The sequence below is a fragment of the Anser cygnoides genome, chromosome 3 (assembly GCF_040182565.1).
Source record: "Anser cygnoides isolate HZ-2024a breed goose chromosome 3, Taihu_goose_T2T_genome, whole genome shotgun sequence".
NCBI lineage: Eukaryota > Metazoa > Chordata > Aves > Anseriformes > Anatidae > Anser > Anser cygnoides.
The window spans coordinates 77,990,212-78,013,739 of record NC_089875.1 but is presented as its reverse complement, the minus strand read 5'-3'; the positions used below and the strand labels follow the sequence as shown (position 1 = coordinate 78,013,739).

General features: G+C 37.2%; 1 protein-coding gene across 5 annotated transcripts in view; it reads right to left on the bottom strand.

Annotated features, from left to right (window-relative positions):
- Positions 1-4,800: 4,800 nt before the first annotated feature.
- Positions 4,801-23,528, bottom strand: part of SIM1 (SIM bHLH transcription factor 1) — a 47,227-nt gene continuing 28,499 nt past the window's right edge. For all 5 annotated transcript variants that reach the window (XM_048066666.2, XM_066994483.1, XM_066994485.1 and 2 more), the window contains 3 exons: positions 18,121-18,286; positions 10,346-10,751; positions 4,801-7,578 (listed from right to left, as the gene is read on the bottom strand). In XM_048066666.2, the coding sequence (XP_047922623.1) occupies positions 6,848-7,578; positions 10,346-10,751; positions 18,121-18,286 (1,303 nt within the window). In that variant the 3' untranslated portion in view covers positions 4,801-6,847. The remainder of the gene's footprint in view (positions 7,579-10,345; positions 10,752-18,120; positions 18,287-23,528) is intronic.

Sequence of the window (23,528 nt, the reverse complement as noted above, 5' to 3'; positions counted from 1 at the left end):
GTTTTTTTATTCTGACTATTGTGAATGGAAAATATGTGAGCAACCACTTCTTCACCTGAGAAAGCTGCTTTCTCACCCAGCTGCAGAACCAGGCTCCCACTACCCACCAGCACCATCAATCTCACATTTGTTCATCTGCAGGAAAGAGCTTCAATAAGAATGACTGAGAAAGTGGTGTGTGATGGCTTAAAGACTGGTCTAGAAAGTGAGAGCTGTGACCCTGAACCCCCCAGCCAAAAAGGTCCTACACCCCAGACCAGGCAAGGGTGCAGTGGCTATATTGCTGCTGCACAACATCCCACATTATTATGGCTTGATGGAGCTGTACAGATATGCAAGGCCAAGTAATAGCCATCTCAGGTCTGAATGCAATCTAGCACAACTTCTCACCCATTCCTTCGTCACAACACTGCTCTTTGAGTATAATATTTTAAGCACCTAAGTGGCATCATGCTCCAAGTCAGCAAGCTGGTTTAGCTGAGGCAAGGAAGTGGTGTTTGGCTTCAAGAAACAAGAGTATTCACAGAGCGGACAACTAATCTTGATTTAGCCCCTGTGAGTCAGCTCTTCCTGACAGAGTAATATTTGAGTGGATTCAGACATCCTTCTTAAATGGGGTAGCAGTATATTTTCTGTGTCCCTTTATGTTTTGATAAACTTAATTCAAAGAACACTTAGGGCTCACAGGTATCAAACTAAGTGATTTAAGTGATCAAAGTGATTTTTTCCATGTACCCTCCCAAGTCTGAGAAATAGACTCATTAATTAAAATTAATTCCTGAAAAAATGTCTTCTGCAGGACAGTCCTTAATTTAAAAATGTAGAAAAACAGACAATAATTGCGTATTGGTAGCTATATTTTAAACCAAAAAAAATCTTCACATAATAAATACATCTTATGCACATTAACTTCAAATTTACTTCAGAAAGCTATTTACAATATAAATAATTATAAATGGGAACACTGCAAGATATTGTTGACATAGCTAAATTGTGTTTCCTACATTACATTCCAAAGGAAAACTTCAAATTACAGATGTTATGCTACAATGTCACTGGACCCAATACATTGCAAGGCATGGTATTTAAAATGCTGGCAATCTTTGTCTTTTTTTTTCCCATAAATATAACCCATTGGTTTAAAGCAAACATGAAATGCTTCAGTATGTCTCAAGTGCTTTCTTTTTTCTTTTTTTTTTCTTTTTATAGATTAGCATATTTTATTAATTGAAATATTTACCTTGGGAAAAAGTTGCAGTGCATTAAAAGATCTTTTCCTAATAGACTCTATTTCCTTAGAAATGCAAAGGGGCCGATGTTTCATAATGTGTGAGCAAGACGATTTCTTGCATTTTCAAACTTGCCACTGTATTGGTATATGGAAAAAAAAAATCACATGCAGTCCAAATTGCAATAAATAGAAATGTTTAAAAACTGTATTTTGAATCCTAAAAACAACAGGAAATCTTGAGAATTCCATGTGAGAGGGGAGTTAAATAGTGAATACAACCAGACAAAAAGCTTTGTTTCTGCTTGTATTTGATCTTTCTTTTCAAATACAGCTTCATAGATGGAGTCATAAATTACCTCTTTTCAGAAAGAGATGTATTCCTAGCAACTTAGAGCCAGATTTATCCACAGGACTCTTGTACACATAAGCTAAATGCCACAGTGAAGTTTAACCTCACATAATCTTTTTCATTAATAAATGTTCTAAGGAAATGTGAAATGGAATCATACTAGTGCTCTTACTGTTCCAAGCAGAAGACTATTTAATTTTTTTTCTTTAGAAAAACAACTTTGTAAAAACACTTTGCTAAACCCTCATCTACAACTCTAGCAGGCTTTACTAGCACCACACCATTGGGTTACAGAAAAAAAAATGTTTTTTTTATTTGTTTTAGATTTGGGGGCTGGGGATGGTGGTGGTGCTGCTGTCATTGTGGTTTGCAGGTTTTTTTTGTTTGTTTGATTTTTTTTCAGTGCACACAGCCAGAATATTTAACCATCTGTATTACCTGCAAATAAAATAAAATAGGTTCTCATCCACACTGTGGAGCTATCTGGAGATAATCCAATATACATACAGAAAAGCATGTTCATCCACCATTGTTCCTGATAACAAAGCCTGTATTGCCTTTAGCCCTTTAGGTGTTTTAAGTAAATTTGCTACTCATGGAAATGCCAGAGCCTGAATCCATTTGCTGACAACTACAGCAACCTTAAAATAAGACATAGCTAGGCCTAATCCTGGGACCACATTCTATAATCCCCCTAACACAGAGCTTTGTATGCAGAAGGTCTGAAACCAAAGTGTACACCATAGTTTTGTTCCTTGACTGAAAGGCTAATTAGCCTTCCCAACAGCAAGACTGATTTTCTGGAGTGACTTTGCCTTTTCCAAAAATACTGTATGACCCAACTCATTCAGGATGTTCACATAACTGAACATATGGTGGTTAACATACTTAGGGACATTAATGAATAAATGTTGCAAGTGCAGAGATAAAAATGAGATTCAGATAAGAGTGATTAAAAGAGTTTGAAAGAGCAGAGTTTCACTGTGTAACCTGTGGCAGTATTGCGGACACTTCAACAAAGCCATATAAAGCTTAAGAAATAATTCCGAGTTTCTTCTGTGCAGAGATGCACTCATTTTTCCAAAGCATGTATAGTCTCTATTACAGAAACATGGCCATTACAGCTATTATCTTTCATAGTTTCCATATTCACATCTTGAGATTCAAAAACAAAACACAGACAAAAACAAAACAAAACAAAACAAAACAAAATAAAAACCAACCCCAAACCTGTTGCTACTTAACAAGAAGTCAGATTTTTTTTTACCTTTACATCTATTAAGTAGTACCTTACTCCACAAATATTCCCATTTGAGTCAATGGGAGAAATTGCTGAGTAAGGTTCTTCTTCTAACTAAAGAATTGCTGTGCAGATTTGTCCAAAACTGCAAACTCCGTGCCTCTGGGGTGCAATTTTTTATAAAAAAGAGAGAGGTTTTTTGCCTCTTTAAGTAAAAGAGAAACACCAATATCATAATGCACCATCCACTGATGCCAACAAGAAATTATTTGAAAGATTTGTGGTCACTCTGTAGTTGGAGTAGCTAGAAAATATTAATTTGGTGTTAATAGCAAAACATTATTATGTTAGAGAAACAATGCAACACATCAATTTATATTGTTCTTGTACCAATTCACAATTTACATACCTGCTTAAAGCTAACCTTTAGCTAATATGATACACTTGAAATGTATTTGGTACAAATGTCTTGCATTTTTCAATTTTCCAAAATATTTGATCCAGAAAAGCAAGGGAAAAAAAAAAAAAAAAAAAAAAAAAGAGAAGACTATATCCTTGAAGGATACTAAATGAAAATTTGAATTAAATAAACATGCAGTTGAAAAAATAAGCTTTATATCATATTGAAAAGTACATGTTATATGAGCTGCGGTGATATTATATGCTATAATTAAGATTGCAAACTTGCGTTCATCTAGCATGTAGCATGCAGAGCCTATGTTTACAATATTCAATGTTTTCTGTCAGTTAGGAAGAAATTCCTGGCTACTTAAAGAAGCAGGATGGCAAATTAGCTAACAAAAGGCATCTATCTCCAGGAGACCCTACTGAAGTGATAAGGAGCAACAATTACTGAAACCCCAGGAGGAAAATGGGTATCAGCCTTTGCTTGTAGCACAACATGGCTGCATGAATAGACCCTTACACCTCTCTGCTGATATATCAGGTACCCTGTATATTACAGTGCATTTTGTTAATTTCTTACTGGTGTGAACTGGGACTGTTAAAATAGGATAAATAACAACAATTTGGAAAGTTTTATTTTGAACTTAAGGTAAATAACAACAGGGATTTTTTACTGCATAGCACACTAGCTTTTTTCCTAGATGAAATTGTATAGAATACAAGCATCCTATACTGTGCCTGTCTGCTTTATAAGTGTGTTTTTACAAAGTGTCTGTCAGGATGCAAATATAGCTGTGCCCAAACTGTCCTCTCCTCACTACTTGTGGACATCAGATCAGAGCCAGGGTGTTCCAGCTGCTCTGCAGAACCCTTCATATTAAAAGTCTGGTAAAAAGAGCACTTGGTGATCCCAAGTGCTTGGTGATAAACGTGAGTGCTGACAAAATTCCATTCTTCCAAACATTTTAGGAAACTCCTCTCTTATACAAAATAATATTGACACTTAGACTTATTTTTATATGTACTAGTAGGGATAATATGATACCATGTACCTCTACTCTAATTTGCTTTGCAAATTGTATTTTAATACTGTACAATGAAATTCCAAATACAAGTTTATCCATATTATTCATAGGAATAAGTGAAATAAATATGTGTCCAGAACTAGATTTATCAAAAATACTTTGTCATTCCTATGCTTTAGGAATATATACAATTGTTGGGCTGAAAGGAGTCCATTTTGGTCCATTCCTTCCTCTGAGTTAACAGTTGTCAATGTTTTTCTTTCCCTCATTTATTTTCCTTGTTTTTATCTTAAAACAAACAAACAAACAAAAATCCCTAGCTGCTTCTCTTTATGACCTTTGTTATTCATTTGGCAGTTAGTCAAATATACTTCTTGCCAAATCATTTTGTTCTCATTCTGTCTTGGCTGACATTCAATGCCCTGTCTCTCATTTCTGTCGCTAGTTCAAATAGTTTTAGACCATTATTTATCTCTCCTCTGTGCAGAGCTTGGTGCACACCAGTGACATTCCCCCTTACTTTTCTCCCTTACAAAGATGACAGACCCAGTTTATTTAAAGTTTTTATTAGATCTTTCAGTCTCTTTATCTTTTTGCTGAGCTCTGCTCCACCTTTTCTATTATGAGCTTTAGATAATAAAGACCAGACTGTGTTGCTCTTCCTTGTGTTCAATGTACATTTCACCAGGAGTGATCACACTACAGTCAACAGAGATTGCTTATGGAGTAAGGTACTACTCAATTCAAGATTCACAATCTGCCTTGGAGTGATCAGAACTATGCACAATATTCCAAGTTCAGAGAGGTAATTTCCTCTACTTTCAAGTACATCCCTACTTACGTGGTTTATAATGTTATTATTTAGCTTTTGCTTCTGATTAGTTTTATTTGAAAATAGATATTTTTAACCCACCCGTAGCATGCTGGTTTATATTTAGTCCCACTGATGACTCAATCCCATATGCTGAAATTCTTAATGTTACAAATGAAACTAGACTTATTGCTAATTTCATTTTAGTAACCTCCTCAAGTCCCCTTACCTCCCTTTGGTATAATAAGGAGTGGTGGTCCTGCTCCTGTTGCAGTCAACCTTGAGACATCACATAAATGCTATACAAAGAAGGACAGGTATAGTAACTGTGCCTACAAACACCCTATTTTACTTTTTTAGCATGTTTTTAATTGAATATTTTCCAAACAATTAGTGACTCTTTTTTCATGAGATTATTAAAAATTGCAAAAAGTTTCTCTGCCTCTTTTTATGTCTTCTATGAGTCTAGGACAGGCCACAATAATATCAACTTTTTTAATGCAGCTGAATTTCTTGGAACCCTGATTTCCCTCAGTATAGTTTATGTACATATTACTGATTTTGATATTCCTAATATGTTCTGATATCCACTAAATTTTCTGCTGCAAGAAAGAAAAGAATGCATATTCCTTTTTCAAAGTCATACTGATTACTTCACTGTATGTCAGAGTTCTTACAATCTTCTATGTTTTCTTAATTTACTCCAAAATTTTATCAAAATTAGGATGAACCACCATACAGTTTTTGTCTATCCTTGCCAAATTCTTACACTGACGTGGTTACTTTTTTTTTTAACAGAAAAAAAAAATCTGATTCTATTGAGTTTCTTCTGTGTTTCAAAGTAATTCTTAATTATGTGGTCATTTATAACCACTGTTCTTTATATTGTAATTATTAGTAAATGGCATACATAGCCACAGGGTTAAACGTTTTTATCTTGGACCACTCCTAATTCACGCTGTTTCTCCCAGTGATTTTCTTCCATTTCATTCCACTTCCCTCCTTGTGCAACCTTTCTAATATATGAGGACAATCTCTCATGTCTCTATCAAGACAACCAAGACCTATGCATTTCTCAAAACAACACCAAGAAAGGCTCTCTTTCTTTTAAATACAGTAGAAGTAAATATTTGATCACGCTAATCATAAGGATACTGCTTATTTGATTCCTTTCAGATCAAGTGTATGCAATAGCTGCGCATGTGGGTACACATGGAAATAACACATCTGAGGAGTTCTTTCTTCCCTTTCTGATTTTGTATTTGTTAGCCATAGATGCTTTATACCATGGAGTAGCATAACACACTTGGCCTTTAGAGAATAAAAAGATCACCAGAAGTACACATTTTGATGTGTATTTCAAAGGAACACCTTCCAACTTCCTGTGTTAAGAATGCATAGCAGTTTTGTTGTCTGGGACCTATGGGTTCCATGCATTTCACAAGGTCTGCCCTTGGCAGTGTTTCCAAACAACCACCTCTTACAGAGTGTGCATAAATTGCTCTGCTAGCCTGCCCAAGTGCTCCCTACCTAGACGTTTTCCATCCTTTTCACCTCACCAACTTTGAGTTTAGCTCCATTCCCTCTAATCCTGCATGCCAGTGCATTTTTATTTTTTAAAAGTAATGTTTGTTAACTTTACATATACCCCCCAAACCTTAGGTTATTCTCTAGTGCACTGTGGTATATCAAATGCTGGTAATGACAAGGGCATGAAAACATATAATCTTCCAATTAGGTCTCAAAGGTTATTTTTTAAAGCACAAAAGTTTTTAGAAAAAAAGTGTCAGCTTCCATTGGTTATTATAACAGATGTCCCCTTGTGTCCTTGTGCTGGATCTTGCTGCATCCTTAAGTGAGAAGTCACATCAAAGTGTGATCCATTACAGCCTAATGAATAGTTTCTAATGGTTTCAGAGTCATATAGATGCTCCAGGGCATATCCAGTTAATGTGTAAGCATGTTTATCAAAGTACTGCCTGTGGGAGCTGTAATAATTTGGAGATGCTGCTGGGTGGTCCCCTGGGGTTTGATGAGGGGACATGTCTGAATGCAGGTAGTCTTTAGCTAGTACCAAACTAGATTTTGATATTCGGTCAGAACTGGGGCTGCTTATCCTAGACAGTGTTGTGGGGCTGTTGTCATAGTCATTTTCATGTGGGCTCATAATCTTTCCATCTCGTTGCTGGATGTGTTCACAGGGAGGAGTGTTGGCAACTGCTGGGACACGGCAGACATCACCTGCCAGCTGCTGCTGAGGGTAGTTTGCAAAACAGATAGCGTGCTTCTTCCCTGTGCCATTAATGGAGACCAGTGGATCAGGGGTCGTTTTCCGTAGCTGTAGTCTATTTTCTTCCTCTTTAATCATTTGCTGTGTAGCTCTTATTAGAGTTTCAATTTTGCTGGGCTCATGCGGGCTGTTCTGATACTGCTCAGTGCGATATCGGTCACCTGATTCACTGGCAGAGCCAGGATCAGGCGAGCTAACGACACTGTCCTCATCCCAGTGTCCTCTTCCTAGGAAAGAGAGAAAGGGGACAAGCATTGAGGTCAAATGAGGCAAGCAATCTTAAAGAACAAGTACTCTGAACCTTATTTTGCAGACAGAAAACCAAGAAATAGGCAAATGACTCAACAAAGCCACCAGAAATGACTTTGGTAGAGCCCTTGCTTTTCAGTGACAGCCTCTAGTTTCCAGTATCTTTCTGCACACAGAACAAGTAACACTGTTGAAAATACACAAAAAAAGCAATCTAAGCACCTAAACACAGACATCTAGTGCCATGTGAGATACTCTAGGGTAACCACACATCTGCATAGGCCCAGCAGGTATGGTATAGACTCTACAGGAGCTCCGTATCTTTCAGAGCAGCTAGTGGCCAGGCAGGATACCTTATGGCATGTTGAAGTGCACTTTACACCAATGTTCAGGCCCCTGACCCATCACTAGATCTTTGCATCAACATCCTTGCATCGAGTCCTAGGACCACGGTGAAAACTCAAATCTCAAGGAACGTAGTGTGAATCATTTAAATGTCTCTTCTTAGTCCTTTCCAGGAGCTAAATCATAGAGAAAGCACTGTGGCATAGTTTCTGGTCCTGTAGTGACTTTACACAAGCTACATGACACTAAACAAGCAGAAGCAGTAAAAGAGTTAACCTTCCTAAGAAGCATAAGAACACCACTGTTAGACAGGTTTGCTGGAAAAATGTGATGTCCTTTCCCAATGCAGAGATATTTGCTGTATAAAACTATGAGAACAGGAAAATATGACTGTTCTTACCTCTCATTAAATAATAAGGCCCATAGACATATCAGAGAAGGTGTTCAGCTTGCATGTAGCTGAAAGGACAGAATCAGACCTGTCAATCCTCGCTAGGAAGAAACTGAGCGACCCCATACATGAACAGCCAACTAAGGAGACACTATAATAAAAGGCTTGATAAAGGATTTGCTAAGATACGTGCCCACAGGAGGGCATGTGTTGGACTTGCTTAAATTACTCAGCAATGCCTTTGCCTTAGCACATACAAAGTCCACTCTAGGGACGGTGCCCATGGGATTGGTTGATAAGACTGCTCAAAGGAAAACCATTTTCAGATTCACACAAGTTGCTCCCCTGCTATATGGGGTCATCAGCAGCTCCACACCATGTGCTCTGTATGTCTCACTGCATAAACAATATCCACTGTGCACCAGACTTCCCAAGGGTGACCAGAAATGCATGGACTCATAGGCAACATCCAGGGCCTCCCATAGTGGTCAAACAAGCGTCATTGTAAGGCGACCAGAAGCCAGAACTACCAGAAGATACACTGAAAGAACAGAAAAGGAAGAAAAGCACCCTCTACCTAAAGAAACTGCTCTGACAGCAAAGTTCACATACAATTGTCAAAAAGGGTTTCATTTGTTAAAGGTTTGAACTGCATAAAGCAAATTGAAATGGCACATTTCCAAGGGAAACTCAGGTGTTCCTCTTCTGAACTGAGACTAATGTGTCAGGTTTTACCCAAAGCTACATGCAGTCTGAAGGCCCACTGAAACAACACATAAGACTTGATACAATAAGAAAAAAAAAAATCACAACACCTGGAATTACAGCAAAGCCAAGGAACAAACAAAAGTCAAAATTCTATTATCCACTTGCATTGATTAACCTTAATAGAATTATAGAATAAATATTTAACACCATTACATTTTTATCTGTATGATATTCCTTTAAGAAAAAAAATCACTAGATAAACACAAATATGAAAGAACAGAACAGACGGAACGGACACAAGGAAGGAGGTGTGTTTTAACAGGAAAAGTGAGGAACAGTATTGATCAACAAAACTAAGGGCTCACTCTCTTTCATCGTTTGTCCTCCATTTCCTAGAACTTGCTATTCTTGATCTCCAAAAGCCTCGTTCTGCAAACCAATAGAACTGTGCTAATTTAATTATCTCTTATGAGTTCTTTAGATATAACCTATGTTTGGCAGATTATTGACAGATTATTTTACTAGAAAAACATTACTTTATGTTACATCTACCCTTATAAACTTTAGCTCTGATTTTGGGGTCAGCTGCAGTCTTTCAACTCTCAGCCTACCCTTTAAATCTTAGCATCTTTGGATTTATCCAAACACATGATCAGTTTTTACAAATGCATTTTTGATCAGTTTCAGCCTCTGAATCTGTGCTAATGCACTGAGGGTGCAACGGGCTAGACACCAAGCAAGGCTTCAGGCTTGGTGCTGAAAGGATGGAGAGACTCAAATCAACTAAGAATTACAGGTGGGGATATATGTCTGAAAACAAGAGCAAATGTTAATTTGAATTGCCAATTTTGAGTAAGAAGCAGCAAATCTTACTGAATCTAGTAATAAGCAGCGTATACACACGAAGACATAAAAACATAGGTTGGGCGTAGTTATCGCTAATTTTGTGCTAAATATATTCTATCCAACGTAGCTTGATTTTAAGGTGCAAAAGTAATGCTCTTCTATCAAGTGTATCATTTCGTTCATATTTTTAAGACTATCCTTTAGATCTCACCAACCAGGCATTCCCACCTAAATTTCACAGATTAAAAAACATGCAGCAAATTATATTTTGCTGTATGTAAACCAGCCTGCTAACTTGAATTGGAACTATTCCTCATTTCCATACACATGATCTCTCAGACAAGAACATGCATCTTTTCCTTTGTCTCACATAGAGACGTGTGCTTATGGCATGACTTTGAAATTGTTGCTTTATCTGAGACGGTGCCACTTCTGCAAATCCCATTATCTCTTACCATGAATCCTGTGCACTGAAGTTATGTGGGGCATACTGTTTTCATACGCTTCTCTGCTTTCGGGGGATGACTTAGTCAGGGGCAAGGCTGACCGAGAGCCCCACCAGCCTTCCCTCCCAGCCTGTGGCGTGCCAAGGAAGTATCTGCCAGCTTCACATCTGCCTCCTTCACAGGCCTGAGTATGGAAATGTCTGTCATCACCCAGCCTGGAGTGGTCGAGTGCAAAACCATAGCAGAGAGCACTGCGGTCCGAATACTGTCTGTAGGCACAGGAGACATCATGGTGCTGGGAGCTCGATCTGTCCGCGGGCTCCAGCAGCTGGGGAGAAGCCGTATCAGTTAGGGGGCTTCCACCCCACTGGCTTTCATGGTCAGATTCAGATCTCTCAGTGTGAAATCCAGAATACTGCAAAACAAAAGAAGTAGAGAAATTACTAGGCCTGGATGAAATCTGCAAGTAACTGCACTGAAAAGACAGATTATGCATGTGACAGGGCGTTTTCCATGAGCATGCCCACACATCTGCACCTTCTGATTAGACTCCTCATCCTTTCCTGTATAACACCCTGTAATGAGCTCACAGATGACAGGACAGACCTCGTGAAAGTCTAAAACATCCCATGTCAACCCTTAATAGCCGTCTCCTTTATGATGTGTGATATTAGGATCACCAACATAAATGTTGCAATTCAATATTTTTTTAATATGTCCAGGTTTTTCTTATTGCTTTGAAAGCCAGTGCTTATGTTCAGCAATGGTGCTGCAAGGCTTCTCCGCAAAATGCTTTTAAAATAACACCACTCCCAGAGCATTCTCTCATGTCAAATTGAAACTGAGTGTGTTTGCAAGTTATTTTTTCAATGGTGCCATCTCTTTTCCACGTTTTTCTTCCTTACCTGGGGTATCTTGGAACTTTTTTCCACCTATTGTTAGGGAAAAGAAAGCTTCCCATAGATACTGAGACTCCCAACACTACTACAGAGTAAAGTCCCAAAGTGATAGTAGATCAGTAGGAAGCTAAAAATCACAGATCTGTTTCAATGTGGGAACAAGAAAAATCAAGCAACTATTTGCCAGAAAAGGAAACAGTTAGCCAAATCAGGCAGAGGGCATTTTGGCACCCTCACTTAAGCAGAGCCCTCCCAACACAGAAGAAGAAGTTAGCAGGCAGTTGGAAAAGTAAACAGAATAGGAGCATGAACATTTGTTTTGACAGAAGTAAGGGTTAAGTACAATTTCACAAATTTCTAAATATTCTTGATGAATGTCTTAAATTTTTGGATACCTTCTGGAAAAAAAAAAAAAGAGAGAGAGAAAAAAAGCAGCTTATTAAACCTCCTAGGATTTAGCTATCTCGGTTTTTAATCTTTTTATTTATTGGAACTGTCAAATTTCATGGAACATCTTTAAATCAATTTCACCCATGATTATGGAGTGGGATGAGACCAAAGCTGTACATGCTCACCTCTTCAGTACTGCATACTCATGTCACAAATCAATGTATTACAGCATGAGACTTTGGAATTCTCCCATTCCATCACTCACCTTCCAGATGCCCACTCTGCTTTCTTTTTAATAGGCATTAGGCCTCTCTCCTAAAAACATAAGTTTACCTTCCTTTTCATTAGATTGAGTTGCTATGAAACTCCTCATTATCAGCCAGGATCAAGGTTTTATGCACTTACCACTCAAAAGTACTGACCAGATGTTTGACTTACAGAAACCTAAACCATCTGTGCAACATCAGTAGTGGAACTACTTCGGTTTTGGCATTTAATTGGGTATTTCTTCAGATTCCAGTTCGTATTTGTGAATACTGTTTGTTAACAAGATAGGCTATTTAAAGGCAAGAAAGAAAGGGCTGTGGCTTTGAAGAGCTCAATTATATTTTGTTATTAGTTGACAGAAGAATACCTGTAGGCAGAAAGCCTACTGGTAGATACGGAGGAGGCCAGCAAGCTAGTACCACCATATTGATTGCAAAGTTTTAATAATGAAAGAATAAATCTGATTGTGGATGGAGGTAAGATAGTTACATAGCCATGAAAGAGCTCTTTTAAATGCCAGTAACTCAACATAAGTTAACTAGGAACATTATTCAGCCATCATAATGTTTTCTGACCTATTAGGACATCGAACTCTTTTATTACCCTTTCAGATCCAACGTCTTCAGACTGCTTAGTCACAAAGAAATCTTTATAAATACTGAACTGATTTTTTTGAAAAAATATATAGGTAAAATGAAGTTTAAAATTAAAAAAAAACAGAAATGATTAACAACATTTTAACTCTTAAATTTTAGTTAATATGTAAATTCACAAAACAAAAAAAACTATTTTTGTACCTGTTTTTATTTTTAGAATTACTTTTAGCAAACTTTTTGGATTTGGATTTGATTTCTATAAACTATATATATTTTTTTTTTATTTAAAAACTTAAAACAGAAACGTAATGTATGCATAAATCTAAGTATAAAAATGTTCAAGTTGATTTGTTTTTTTATTAACAGCAAAACTAAGAATATGTACTTCTTTCATGAGGACAAAGAAAATTATTTTTGAATAATTTTATTATGAATATTTAATTTTGTTTACAATTTATGATGGTAATAAATGCCAATGATTCTTTCAAACTGAAAATTCTGAAGTTCATTTGGTTCTTATAAGTATTATTCTACCAGTTCTCTGTTTCTAAGGATACATGAGGGTCCAACTTATCTTCCTTTGAGGGGAATTTCCTCATTTAACTGAAAAATTACACTTTTTTTTTTTAATCTTGAAGTTAACCACAAAGGATTCAATTGCACAAGCCTTTCCAAGAATGGGAAAACAGTTCAAAGTGTACATGCCCAGTGTGTCAGAAATGCACCATGTAATGTCATATAACCATGTAGTCAAGACCAACAATACTTCATGCATATTCTTTCTACTTGATGTAAATGATGATTATTTGAGATCTGACCCGTAGCAGCTGCTAGGCCATGGACAGAATTAAATTAACACAGTGAATTGTTTGTGGCCCACATTGTCTATCAATGTTTGATATGACTGCTTATTCTTAAGGTAGAACATAAGCAGACATAGGCCAAAAATATGTCTAATTCCCTTTAAAATTAATCACATCTCAATTTGGCACCATCAAGATGCCTCTACTGCTGCAGTCCTACGACTGTCTCTTCTGGGAATCTGATGTTGACAGGTGGAGACTCCAAATACGGACATGCATGACAAGATGACGGGGGGAGAAATGAAAGGATGATCAAAGATACTACTTTGCTGACATGGGAGTGGAAACATTATCTCTCAAGTCAAAATTAGGCTCCCATATGTCAAGTGATGAAAGACCATAGAAAACAGAATTTGATTTAATGAAAATTCTGGCCAATTAAAATTAGTGAAAGAGTATTTTGTTTTGGTTTTTTTTTTTTTTTTTTTAATCCCAATCCTACCTCACCAGAAATGTTTTCCTTCCTGCTAATTTTTGCCTTCAGGTAGAATGTATTGTCTTTGTTTTTGACAAAGTTTAACCAACAGACTGAACTTAAACATGATGATGTTCTTCAGACAGGCAACATCTGAAATCACTTCAGGTGGTTTCTGAATCATCTTCTAGCATAAAGAACAAAAATAAATGAATTAAGTGGTCCTCCAGCTGGTCCTGGAGTCTGAAATAGCACCTCAAGATACTAGAAATATTTTCCAAAGTGTTAATTCATTGTACCATTGCAGTGAGAGCACACTGGCAGGATTAGCACTGACACAGAAAGGAGCTATTAGCCATCAATAATGCTCCTTTTACTCCAAGAAAAACTTCAGAAAGAAAATAGGAAAGTATTAATTCCATGCTAATAAAAGCTTGCTTTAAGGGAGCCAATGAAAGTGTATTAAGCCAGAAGACAATTGTAGTATTTCTTGGGTGATTTTCTTCTGCCTGACCTCTCATCCCTACAGGTGTCTGACTGGCCTGACCACTCATCCTGTCATACACAGCAACAGCAGCCTGTTCCACACACACTGCCAGATGTTCAAACAATAGACGTTATAGTTATCTAATTTTCTGGCAGCCTACTCAGGTTTTTATCATTAGAAACATTAAATATATAGCGAAACCCTCTCAGAGTTCCCTTTTCCATGAAAAACTTTCACTACAACAGCATTAGCAGCTTTCCTCTTGATTTGTGTCTTAACCATGAGAAAAAACATCACAGATGCAGGCAGCATTGTACTAAGAACATATGCATGCTTTTAAATCACTTTTATCTTACTTTTTACTAATGTAATCCTGAAATGTAAAATATGTTCTTTTTGCATTCACTGTTATAGGCAGAACAGATGGTGAAAGGCTTAGATTAAAGTAATACAGCATGTCCATTAAAATAACCCCCACTGCTGGTGACTCTTCACCAGATCAGGAGTTATGTTTACTATAAAAAGAAGGTTTTGCTTTGCTTTTGAATACACTGGAAGTTGCCAAAGCTTTAGGCTACAGGAAGAAATGGTAAACAAAAGAAAGGCTGACTAGAATTCAGTCTGACTGATATCTTTACCCCATTCTTTAAAATAGTAGAGGATATGTCCAAACAGAGGTGGATTGCAGAATTAATCCAGGTTATTTGTTTAAAGTAGCTATATGTTCAATTTACCTCCAGTATCAGTAGTGTGGTAGGTTAGTAATTATACACTGCTGGAGAAGGCTATTACTCTCCAAAAATTGTGCATGCCGTAACACACACACCAAAGCCTGGATCCAACAGCAACTCGGTACATCCTTAGTTGTATGTATGCATTCATTATATATATCTATATTAAGTATACACATGTATTAAGTATATGTAAATATATATTCTTTATACAAGAATAGGATGAGAAATGAAACAATAAAAGTTTATCCAGACTGACCATAAAAAATTTTCATTAGAGGCAGACAACAGACAATTTTAAATATTTTCTTCAAACAATCATCATTAATGGGAGATTAAACTCCAAAGCAGTTGTTCAGATGATCACAATTAAAATGTTTTTCCAATCTTGTTGCTATTTCCTGTGTACAGAATAAATGAGGTCCAGGGCTAGATTTTTGGAACACAAAATAAATGAGGTCCAGGGCTAGATTTTGGGAGCCCCTCGCAATGATTATTATCCTAGGGGAAGACTGCAGACATCTTTTGACCAACTCACAATTTCCTTTTTATGTGTATCTCTATCAAGTTCTCTCTCCTACTTTTTCATCTTCTCTTTCAGCTCTCTTCCTCTCTAGAAGAGGAAGTGCTCTTCTTCCTAGAAGAGCACTGTTCAACGTGCTCTGGTAAATTCTAGAGCTCTGTCATGAATTTTGTGTTGCATTTCTCTCTGCTCACCCTTTTCCTGCTTGGGACAGGTTTCACAGAACCCACAAGCCCACTGTGCTAAGGTTAGTTGGTGTTAATCAGATGCTGATAAGTGCCTCCAATTTAATGAACTCAATAAAAGAGTCTACAAGCACCATATTGCATTATGTCTGTTTTTGCATTAGGTTTGAGGACAAAAAAAAATAACATTGTGTTAGGTGACCAAAACACCCCCCTTTTGCCCTAGTGGTGAATGTTCAACTGAAATTTATTAATGTGATTTTCTTACAGTTCACATCTCATGTAGCTATCCTAGGGGTACACAGCTGGCAAGGGAGTGGATTCTCAGTCATCACCCAATAAGGCATATAATTCCCTTTTCTCATCAAGAGTGGAGAAGCAAAGTAAATGCTAAGAGGAAAAAATATACATATAAAAAAAAAAAATCTAAAATCTTTTAGGTGACCTTAAATTTGACAAATACCTTTGCTCACTGCTGTTGTTTTACTAATGAATTTCCTGCTTCCTTCCTCCACCAAAAACCAGGGTCCTTTTTATGACAAAACCCATGCTCTCTCTTTCCAGCCATGCCTTTTGAGTCGCACTTTAATTCTCCAGAACTGACTGGCAAATTATGTAGGCTGGAGACTGAGGGACACAGGCCATACCACCTGCTGTATGTTCTTTATAACAGCTTTTCTTAGTCTTTCAACAGTTTATTCAGTGGTTGAGAAGGATGAGAGGGATGCAAAGCCAAGCTGCCAGCGTTGCTTGTGGTGATGTGCTACAATGAACGGTATGACCATTTTTCAAGATACTGGCAACTAGCACTGTTGCTTCTTTATGAATGACGAAATCTGTGACTTTACTACCAGGCAGCTGGTAATGAGGATGCAAAATGTCACTGGAAACTAAACAACCTCAGCTCTCAGACCGCAGTCCCTGATAAACCAACAGTCTCAACACTGCACTGCTCAATATTTTTGTTCATATTTCACTGTTCAATATTTTTTTTTCTGGTGGCAGAGAGAATGAAAGGGTACTGATGAAAGTTACACTTTCAGAAAGCTAATCGGATTGGGAGGGTGACAGGTCTTCAGTTGGGATTGTCCTGCTAGCAAAGGAGGACTTCTGAAAGGACCATACAAAGGGAAACAAAGAGCAATTTCAATAAATCAAAGACAGTCATCTTAAAAATATAATTTAGAATTAATTGTAGGTACCTTTCCTGATTCTTTAAAGCAGTTTTATTACAATTGGTTTATTCAAGTGTATTCAAGAAAGGCTATTCTTTAATAACCCATAGAAACATGTGTGAACAAATGCTAAAATGACAATAGTTGTAACAATCTCTGGTAAATTTAGGATCTAAAAATTAAGCATCTGAGTTCCTGTCTAGGTGCTCAGTTAAATATTTCCTGTATCAAAAGCAGATGACATTCATCTCAAACTCTTATCCTTGGTACTTTTGAGGAAAGCAAGGAAATGATGTAGACACATGGGCTGACATTGTAAACTCAAAAGACGTCAGTTTAGAATAGAGAAACTGCTATCCTCGAGGTCATTATTGGATCAACATTGACCTGGATGCTTTTAAAATATATAGCTCCCCAATGTTACATCATGAATGTATACATTTATACCCATTGTGTAGTGGAATGAGGGCTCTGTAAGACCTATGTTATTTTTTAGCAAGCATAATGGTTAGTTCAACAGATTGGATTTATTTGAGCTAAACAGCTGACAACGTAAGTATGCAAATGCTGTGGCACTGTCTGCAAAAATCACTTGCATAGATGTGTTCAGGAAGCTGCAAGTTAGAGACCCACTTGAATCTGGTCCATTCTACAAGCAGGGGCATGTTCCTAAAACATGAGGCCTTAAAATGAAATCTGGGAAATTAAAGTCTGCTGATACCAATGGCCTACCAGAGCTTTCTCCCTTTCAAAGCTTCGTACACAGAAAAGCTGCCTTGTTACAATTCAGCCAGCCAGCTTGCTGCTTTCCCTCCTCAAAATTCACTCCTTTGGACTAGCATTCAGTGTTGAACTGCTGTCAAACATCTGGCAACTTTCTAGATATGTTGGAATTATCAAAGAGTAAGTAAGATAAACCAAGTTTTCTCAAATGGCAAAACTCACAGTCCTCACAAACCAAGTATTTCAAAAGCAACATTTTCACTTGTCCTTCTGTCCACTCCTCATTAACTCTGAGCCCTGTGCTGTTACTGTTGTTGATGATGATTTATTATGCATGCTGAAACATAACTGTTTCCAGCTTTTTAGAAACAGTTTAAAGAAACATATTCCTGCCTCAACATCTTATAGCTTGTCATCCTTTATTCCCTTTGAGTAACATGTTCTTTGGACCATTCTAATTACTTGGGTAAAATAGCAGTCAAAATCAAGATATGCAAAAAGATTTAATTTTGTTTTCCAGAGACAACTACCTGTGGGTATGGTGATGTCCTTGATTTTGACTTTGTGCTCGAGAGGCGAGATTTGCTTGCCTTTCTATTATCCGTTATGGTCGGAGTTGAATTTGCGTATGAGAATGCCGGCTTGGTAGCTGTGACCTGATCCAAGGAGAGCTGTAGTCCTTTATATTCAGTATCCCTATATAAAAGGCAAAAGTGAAAAACAAACTCACTTCATATCTTAATGGGAAACATACCTTCCTTCTTAGTGGGAGGTGGAAATGAAAGATATTTTTAAGAAAAAAAAAAATCGTCCAGGACAAGCCAGTATACCACCCTAATGCATTTAAATAGTATAGCTTACTAAACAATAGCACTATTTTTAAACTGAAAAAATACAATTTCTTTTTGCAGCCAACTGTTATCATCCTGATCTACTTTTTTTCAGTAATAAACTAGGATGGGAATTTCTAGGATGGAATTTTTGAGATTTTTATTACACTTCTGCATTGGTCACACAGCTAAGCAGTAAATAGGACACATTTTCCTTGAAACTCTTAACTGTGCTAGAAACGTACATGTTTACATGTGTGTGTTAGTGTACGTGTGGGGGTGCACATAACAGCCTGCAAATACAGATGGTTAAATACATTGAACATGTTTTTTAATGGGAAACTATTTCTAATTTTATATTTTTCATTATTTACATGGTTTCAGGCAATTGGTGGAAATCTGTGAATCTTTATTCTTCTATGCATCCTGTGAGTTATTATTCCTCTGTTTGAAGAGTCTCTTACACTGAAAGAGCTTTCCAGACAGAGAAAACAGTTAAATAAATAAAAATCTTGTAATTTAAATGGCCTGCCACACACTCACAAAATATCAGAGGTTTTCTATAAGGAGATAAATATAATGGCAGTTCATGAAGTTCTGTATTAGTTTCTTCAAACCTTCTAACGAATACTTAAAAGTAAGGAAAACTGGCACTATTCATGATGTCTTCCTAACCCATAACGAGGGCATATGTCTTGGACTGCACCCCTCTGCACACATCTGCGTGTCTGCTGGTACCCAGGGGAGTAAGAAACGAGCTCTCCAGCTTTCATGTAGTCATACGGAACCTATTCTGACAATGATTCATTTAAACAAAGCAGAGCAAGAGTTTCTCCCTCACCTACCTACCTGGAAGAAAAGAGGAAGGATTCATGGGTTTTCTCTTCCTTTGTGTTAATCAGGAGAGAAGGAAAGAATAATGCTTGACTTATGCAGTCAAAGAGGCAGCATATTCATTCACACATTACCCCATGCTCTGTTTGAACCTAAAGACTCATTCTCATCCTTAATGAATTATATTAATAGTAAATTATTCACTCAACTTTAGCAACAATATCTTGTTTTATAATCACATGTATATTGATGTAAGCCATGACGGTTTAACATTTTTTTTCAGAAAGGAACTGCACCACAAACTGAACATATCACAGTTTAGTACACTGAAATTTCAGATAAAAATCAGTGGCAGAAGGATAAATTTGGTAAATTACTGAAATAAATGACATAGGATTAATCATTGGACAACCATAGATAAACCTGCAGAATAGACAAATTAATTACTGACAATTCTACACTAACATTGGTTTGCATCTGATAAACAATAAACTTGTTGGTAGAACAGGCTTAGTTTTTTTGGCAATGCAGACGATTTGTATGTATTCATGTGCATATCACACATGAAAGCGAATCACTGGCATTAGAACTGTGCTGACTACACTGTTTCCAGTCCATAGTGGGTAGAGATTTGCTAAGCATAATTACTGTTTTGTAATTCAAATTTACTTCTTAATGAGGTCATTTCTTCAAATTTTGCCTTTAATTGAGGTAGGTCTCTGCTACAATATTTGGATTTCAAATATCCTCCCTGTAGTGAAAACATCTGAATATATGGATTTCCATTGGCCTGTTCAACAGGTAAGGCTTGTCCACATATTTCGAAACCACTAATCTTTCCCATGCTTACCCCCAGAGTTTTAACCCAGACAGCTTGGCTTGACTTGCAAAAGCATCTGTTTCCATAATGGTGCCCTTTCAAATTATCTTCATGTTACACAAAACATCAGAAACAAAGGATGTCAATTAATCTTCATATTTAACCACTACGATAGCATAAGACCTTATCAATAGTCCTAAAAACTGTCAATCACACCATGATATACACATTTCCACTGACATATTGATTATAAGAAAATATGGAGGAAGGGTCCTGCCATCTCACTGTCAGGTGCAGAAGGTGTTACATCCAGAAATGAAAATGAATCAAAACTGAGGAGATAAATTGTTCACAACTTTAAGCAGATGAGGACATTCTGTTTTGCTTTTATAATCTACCAACTCTTTTGCCTTCCATTCTGCTGGAGAAGACATAGCTCTGCACCCCTGCCGTTACCCACTCATTTCTGGTGCATGCCACTTGGTAATTGCCTGCTGTTTTCTCCTGTCAGTGAAGTAGTCTTGAAAAATTAGAATAAACACCACCTCAGTATTCAGACCTCAGACTGTTACTCCAGCACAACTTGCCTGCTCTTAAGTCCTGTATAAGGGCTGAAATCTTAGAGACTACATTGTACAACAGTTCTAAGCCATGAGAATCTAAAAAACAGGTATGTCGGACCTGTCCAAAACCTTACATACTGTTATGTGTTACCTTTCTAAATTCTTGGTATGTCGAGGGTGAGGAGTCACCTTCCCAGAACACCACACATTAGAGTAAGCACCAAAAGCTAGTATTTGCAGCCAATTGCTGAGGACAAGAAGTTCTTGCTGCTGAATGTGAAGTTTCTGGTTAAAAAACACATCTGCACTCTCCTTTCAGATGAAACACCTGGACTTTTTGCATCACCAAGACATGATTCAATACCATCCCTAACCTAGCACAGCTACCCCTCAGAAGACCCAAGATAGATACCAGAACACCACTAACAACAGGCCAAGATAAATACCAGAAGTTTAAAAAAAAAAGGCAGCTAAGAAAACATGGAGGAAGGGTCCTGTGTTCTCAATGTCAGATGCAGGAGATGTTCCATCAAGAAATGAAAATGTTTGAGTATATCCATATGTACTATAAGGCAAAGGACTAGAGGAACCAGGACTCCTAGTGGTATACAAACTACAGATGGAAATTCTGACAACTTCCTGGAGGCATTTATAAAACTTCTGCCAACCATGGAACTGTAATCTCCAGATTCCTGTTCTCGGACACCTGAATCCTCTATCACACAGTCCTAGCAACACAGTAGTACGGCATTTCATGTTCTACATGTAATTCAAAAAAAGGTGGTGGGTACGAGCCCCTTCCTCCAAGGTCCTCACCTTCAGAATCCCACAGGGATCCATATAATCTACATCTATCTACATGAGACTGCTGAGAGAGAGAGTGATATGGCATGTGTTCAATTGCTAACAGTATGTTGCTGACAATCTACTATTTATCTCATTTTCTGATGCAACTATCATCACTATAAAACATCAGAATAACTACAGGAAATTAGCTCTTAAATGAAGAACAGATGGATCAAACTGAATCCAGACAAGACCAAAGTGATGCTTCTTTGCAAAGGGAAACACATTGAAGACCTCCACCTTTTCATGATAGGAAACAGCCATTCTTTCCACAGTTGGATGGAAATTCGAGGTCCTCTTTGACTCCTTAGCATATGCTTCCAAAAATGTATTATTTCTTCCCTATCTTGTCCCTTCCCCCCAGATGAGAATTGGGCCAGTATGGTCAATGTATCAAGCACCTACAAACTGGATTACCATGCTTCACTGCAAGTGAAAAGAAATCAAAAAGCGTAAAATCCACTTGCTACAATATACTGCTCCCCATTGTCTTCTCAGATGTAACTCCCAGAAGCATTTCTATTCTGTACCTTGTTGCTGGCTCTTCCACTGCCCTACATATAGCTCGATCCTAATTTTGAAAGTACTTGTTGATGTACTAGAGTTAACATCATGAAAAAATATGCGTCAATGTCTGTACCAACTGTACTTCTCTGCATTAAAGTATCTGAAAGTTGAGTACAAAGCATTCTTTACTAAAGGGACCTAACTATATCAAGCTACATAGACAGAAATGGACAAAGGCTGAAGAAGAAAAGCATTTGGCAAAGGAAACCAATCTCTTTGCCCATGACTTGTGTGCCAGCTGGATCTGCAACACGTGTGAAGAGTTCTCACAAATCAGCGTTATAAGATGCTTTCTGCCTACTATAACTGCCAAAAAGTACAATGTGAAACATGGTGGCAAGTCTGTCTAACAAAATTTTGAGGAAGAGATAATGGCTGATTAACATGTAGACCAAAAAAAGAACAGTGAAAGAGTATCACAATACCACAGATCCCAAATTCCTGACAAACAAACAAAAAAAAAGCTTGCATAAATATGGCAATTGGGCCTGTGAATAGAACTCACCACGAAACTGAAAAAGTGAGACAGGTTTTTTTGTGTGTTTGTTTTTTATGTTGGAGGGGAAAAAATGAGGAAAGAGTGAGTCAGCTTTGCTAGAAATAGTGTTGGGAAGACTAGAATTAGTGACAAAGGCCCAAGACAAATTAATACTGTAGAGAAAAGCTGGGCTTTTCTGTGGTTGTGTTTGTTGGAGCAGTAGTTTGTTGGCTATTTGGGACTACCATAATCAAAATCTAAAAACTAAAGTGAGTTAAGATTAGAGAGTTATGGGTAAAAATAATTTTGAAGATATTAAGAATCTTGCTTAAAGACGGTATTGACTATGGAACAGAAGAGAACTTAAGCCCTGAAAAATGCTTTCAAATAGCAAAAGCAGCTGAACAGGATGTATCCAGAGGAAGGAGTAAAATAATGACATCCATTAGTGAAGAATAAATATCCAGATTGAACCAAGAGAACCTAAGGAGTAGGACAAAGACTCAAGAATAGAGATCTTATATATGTCCACTCATAAGCAGCATAACCTTCAAAACAAGAAAGAAACCTTCAAAACATGAAGAAAAAATACAAAGCCTATGGTAAAATCTGCAAAAGCCATAAGGAAAAGTACCTTTTCACCTTAATGCCACAACATGCCAGAAAGGAAGAATAAGTTATACACGCAGTGATTGAGAATACACAAATAACCAGTAAAGAGACAGATATATACAGTGTATTTTCTTGTATCAAAAGACATTAAGTTTAGACACCCTAAAAAAGATTTACAGAAATTCAGTCTTCATACACAAAGTTATGGCATTAGATTAGAAATGTCTTTCAGTTCATTCTCTCCAGCAGCAAACAAAACACCAATATACAACTGGAATCAGATCTTACTTTATTCTCTGGTATCTCCCAATTGATAGTCTGAACAATACACAGTGATCATGCTGTCACTGGAAATCATAGCAAATAAAGAATAAAAAGGCACTAAGGG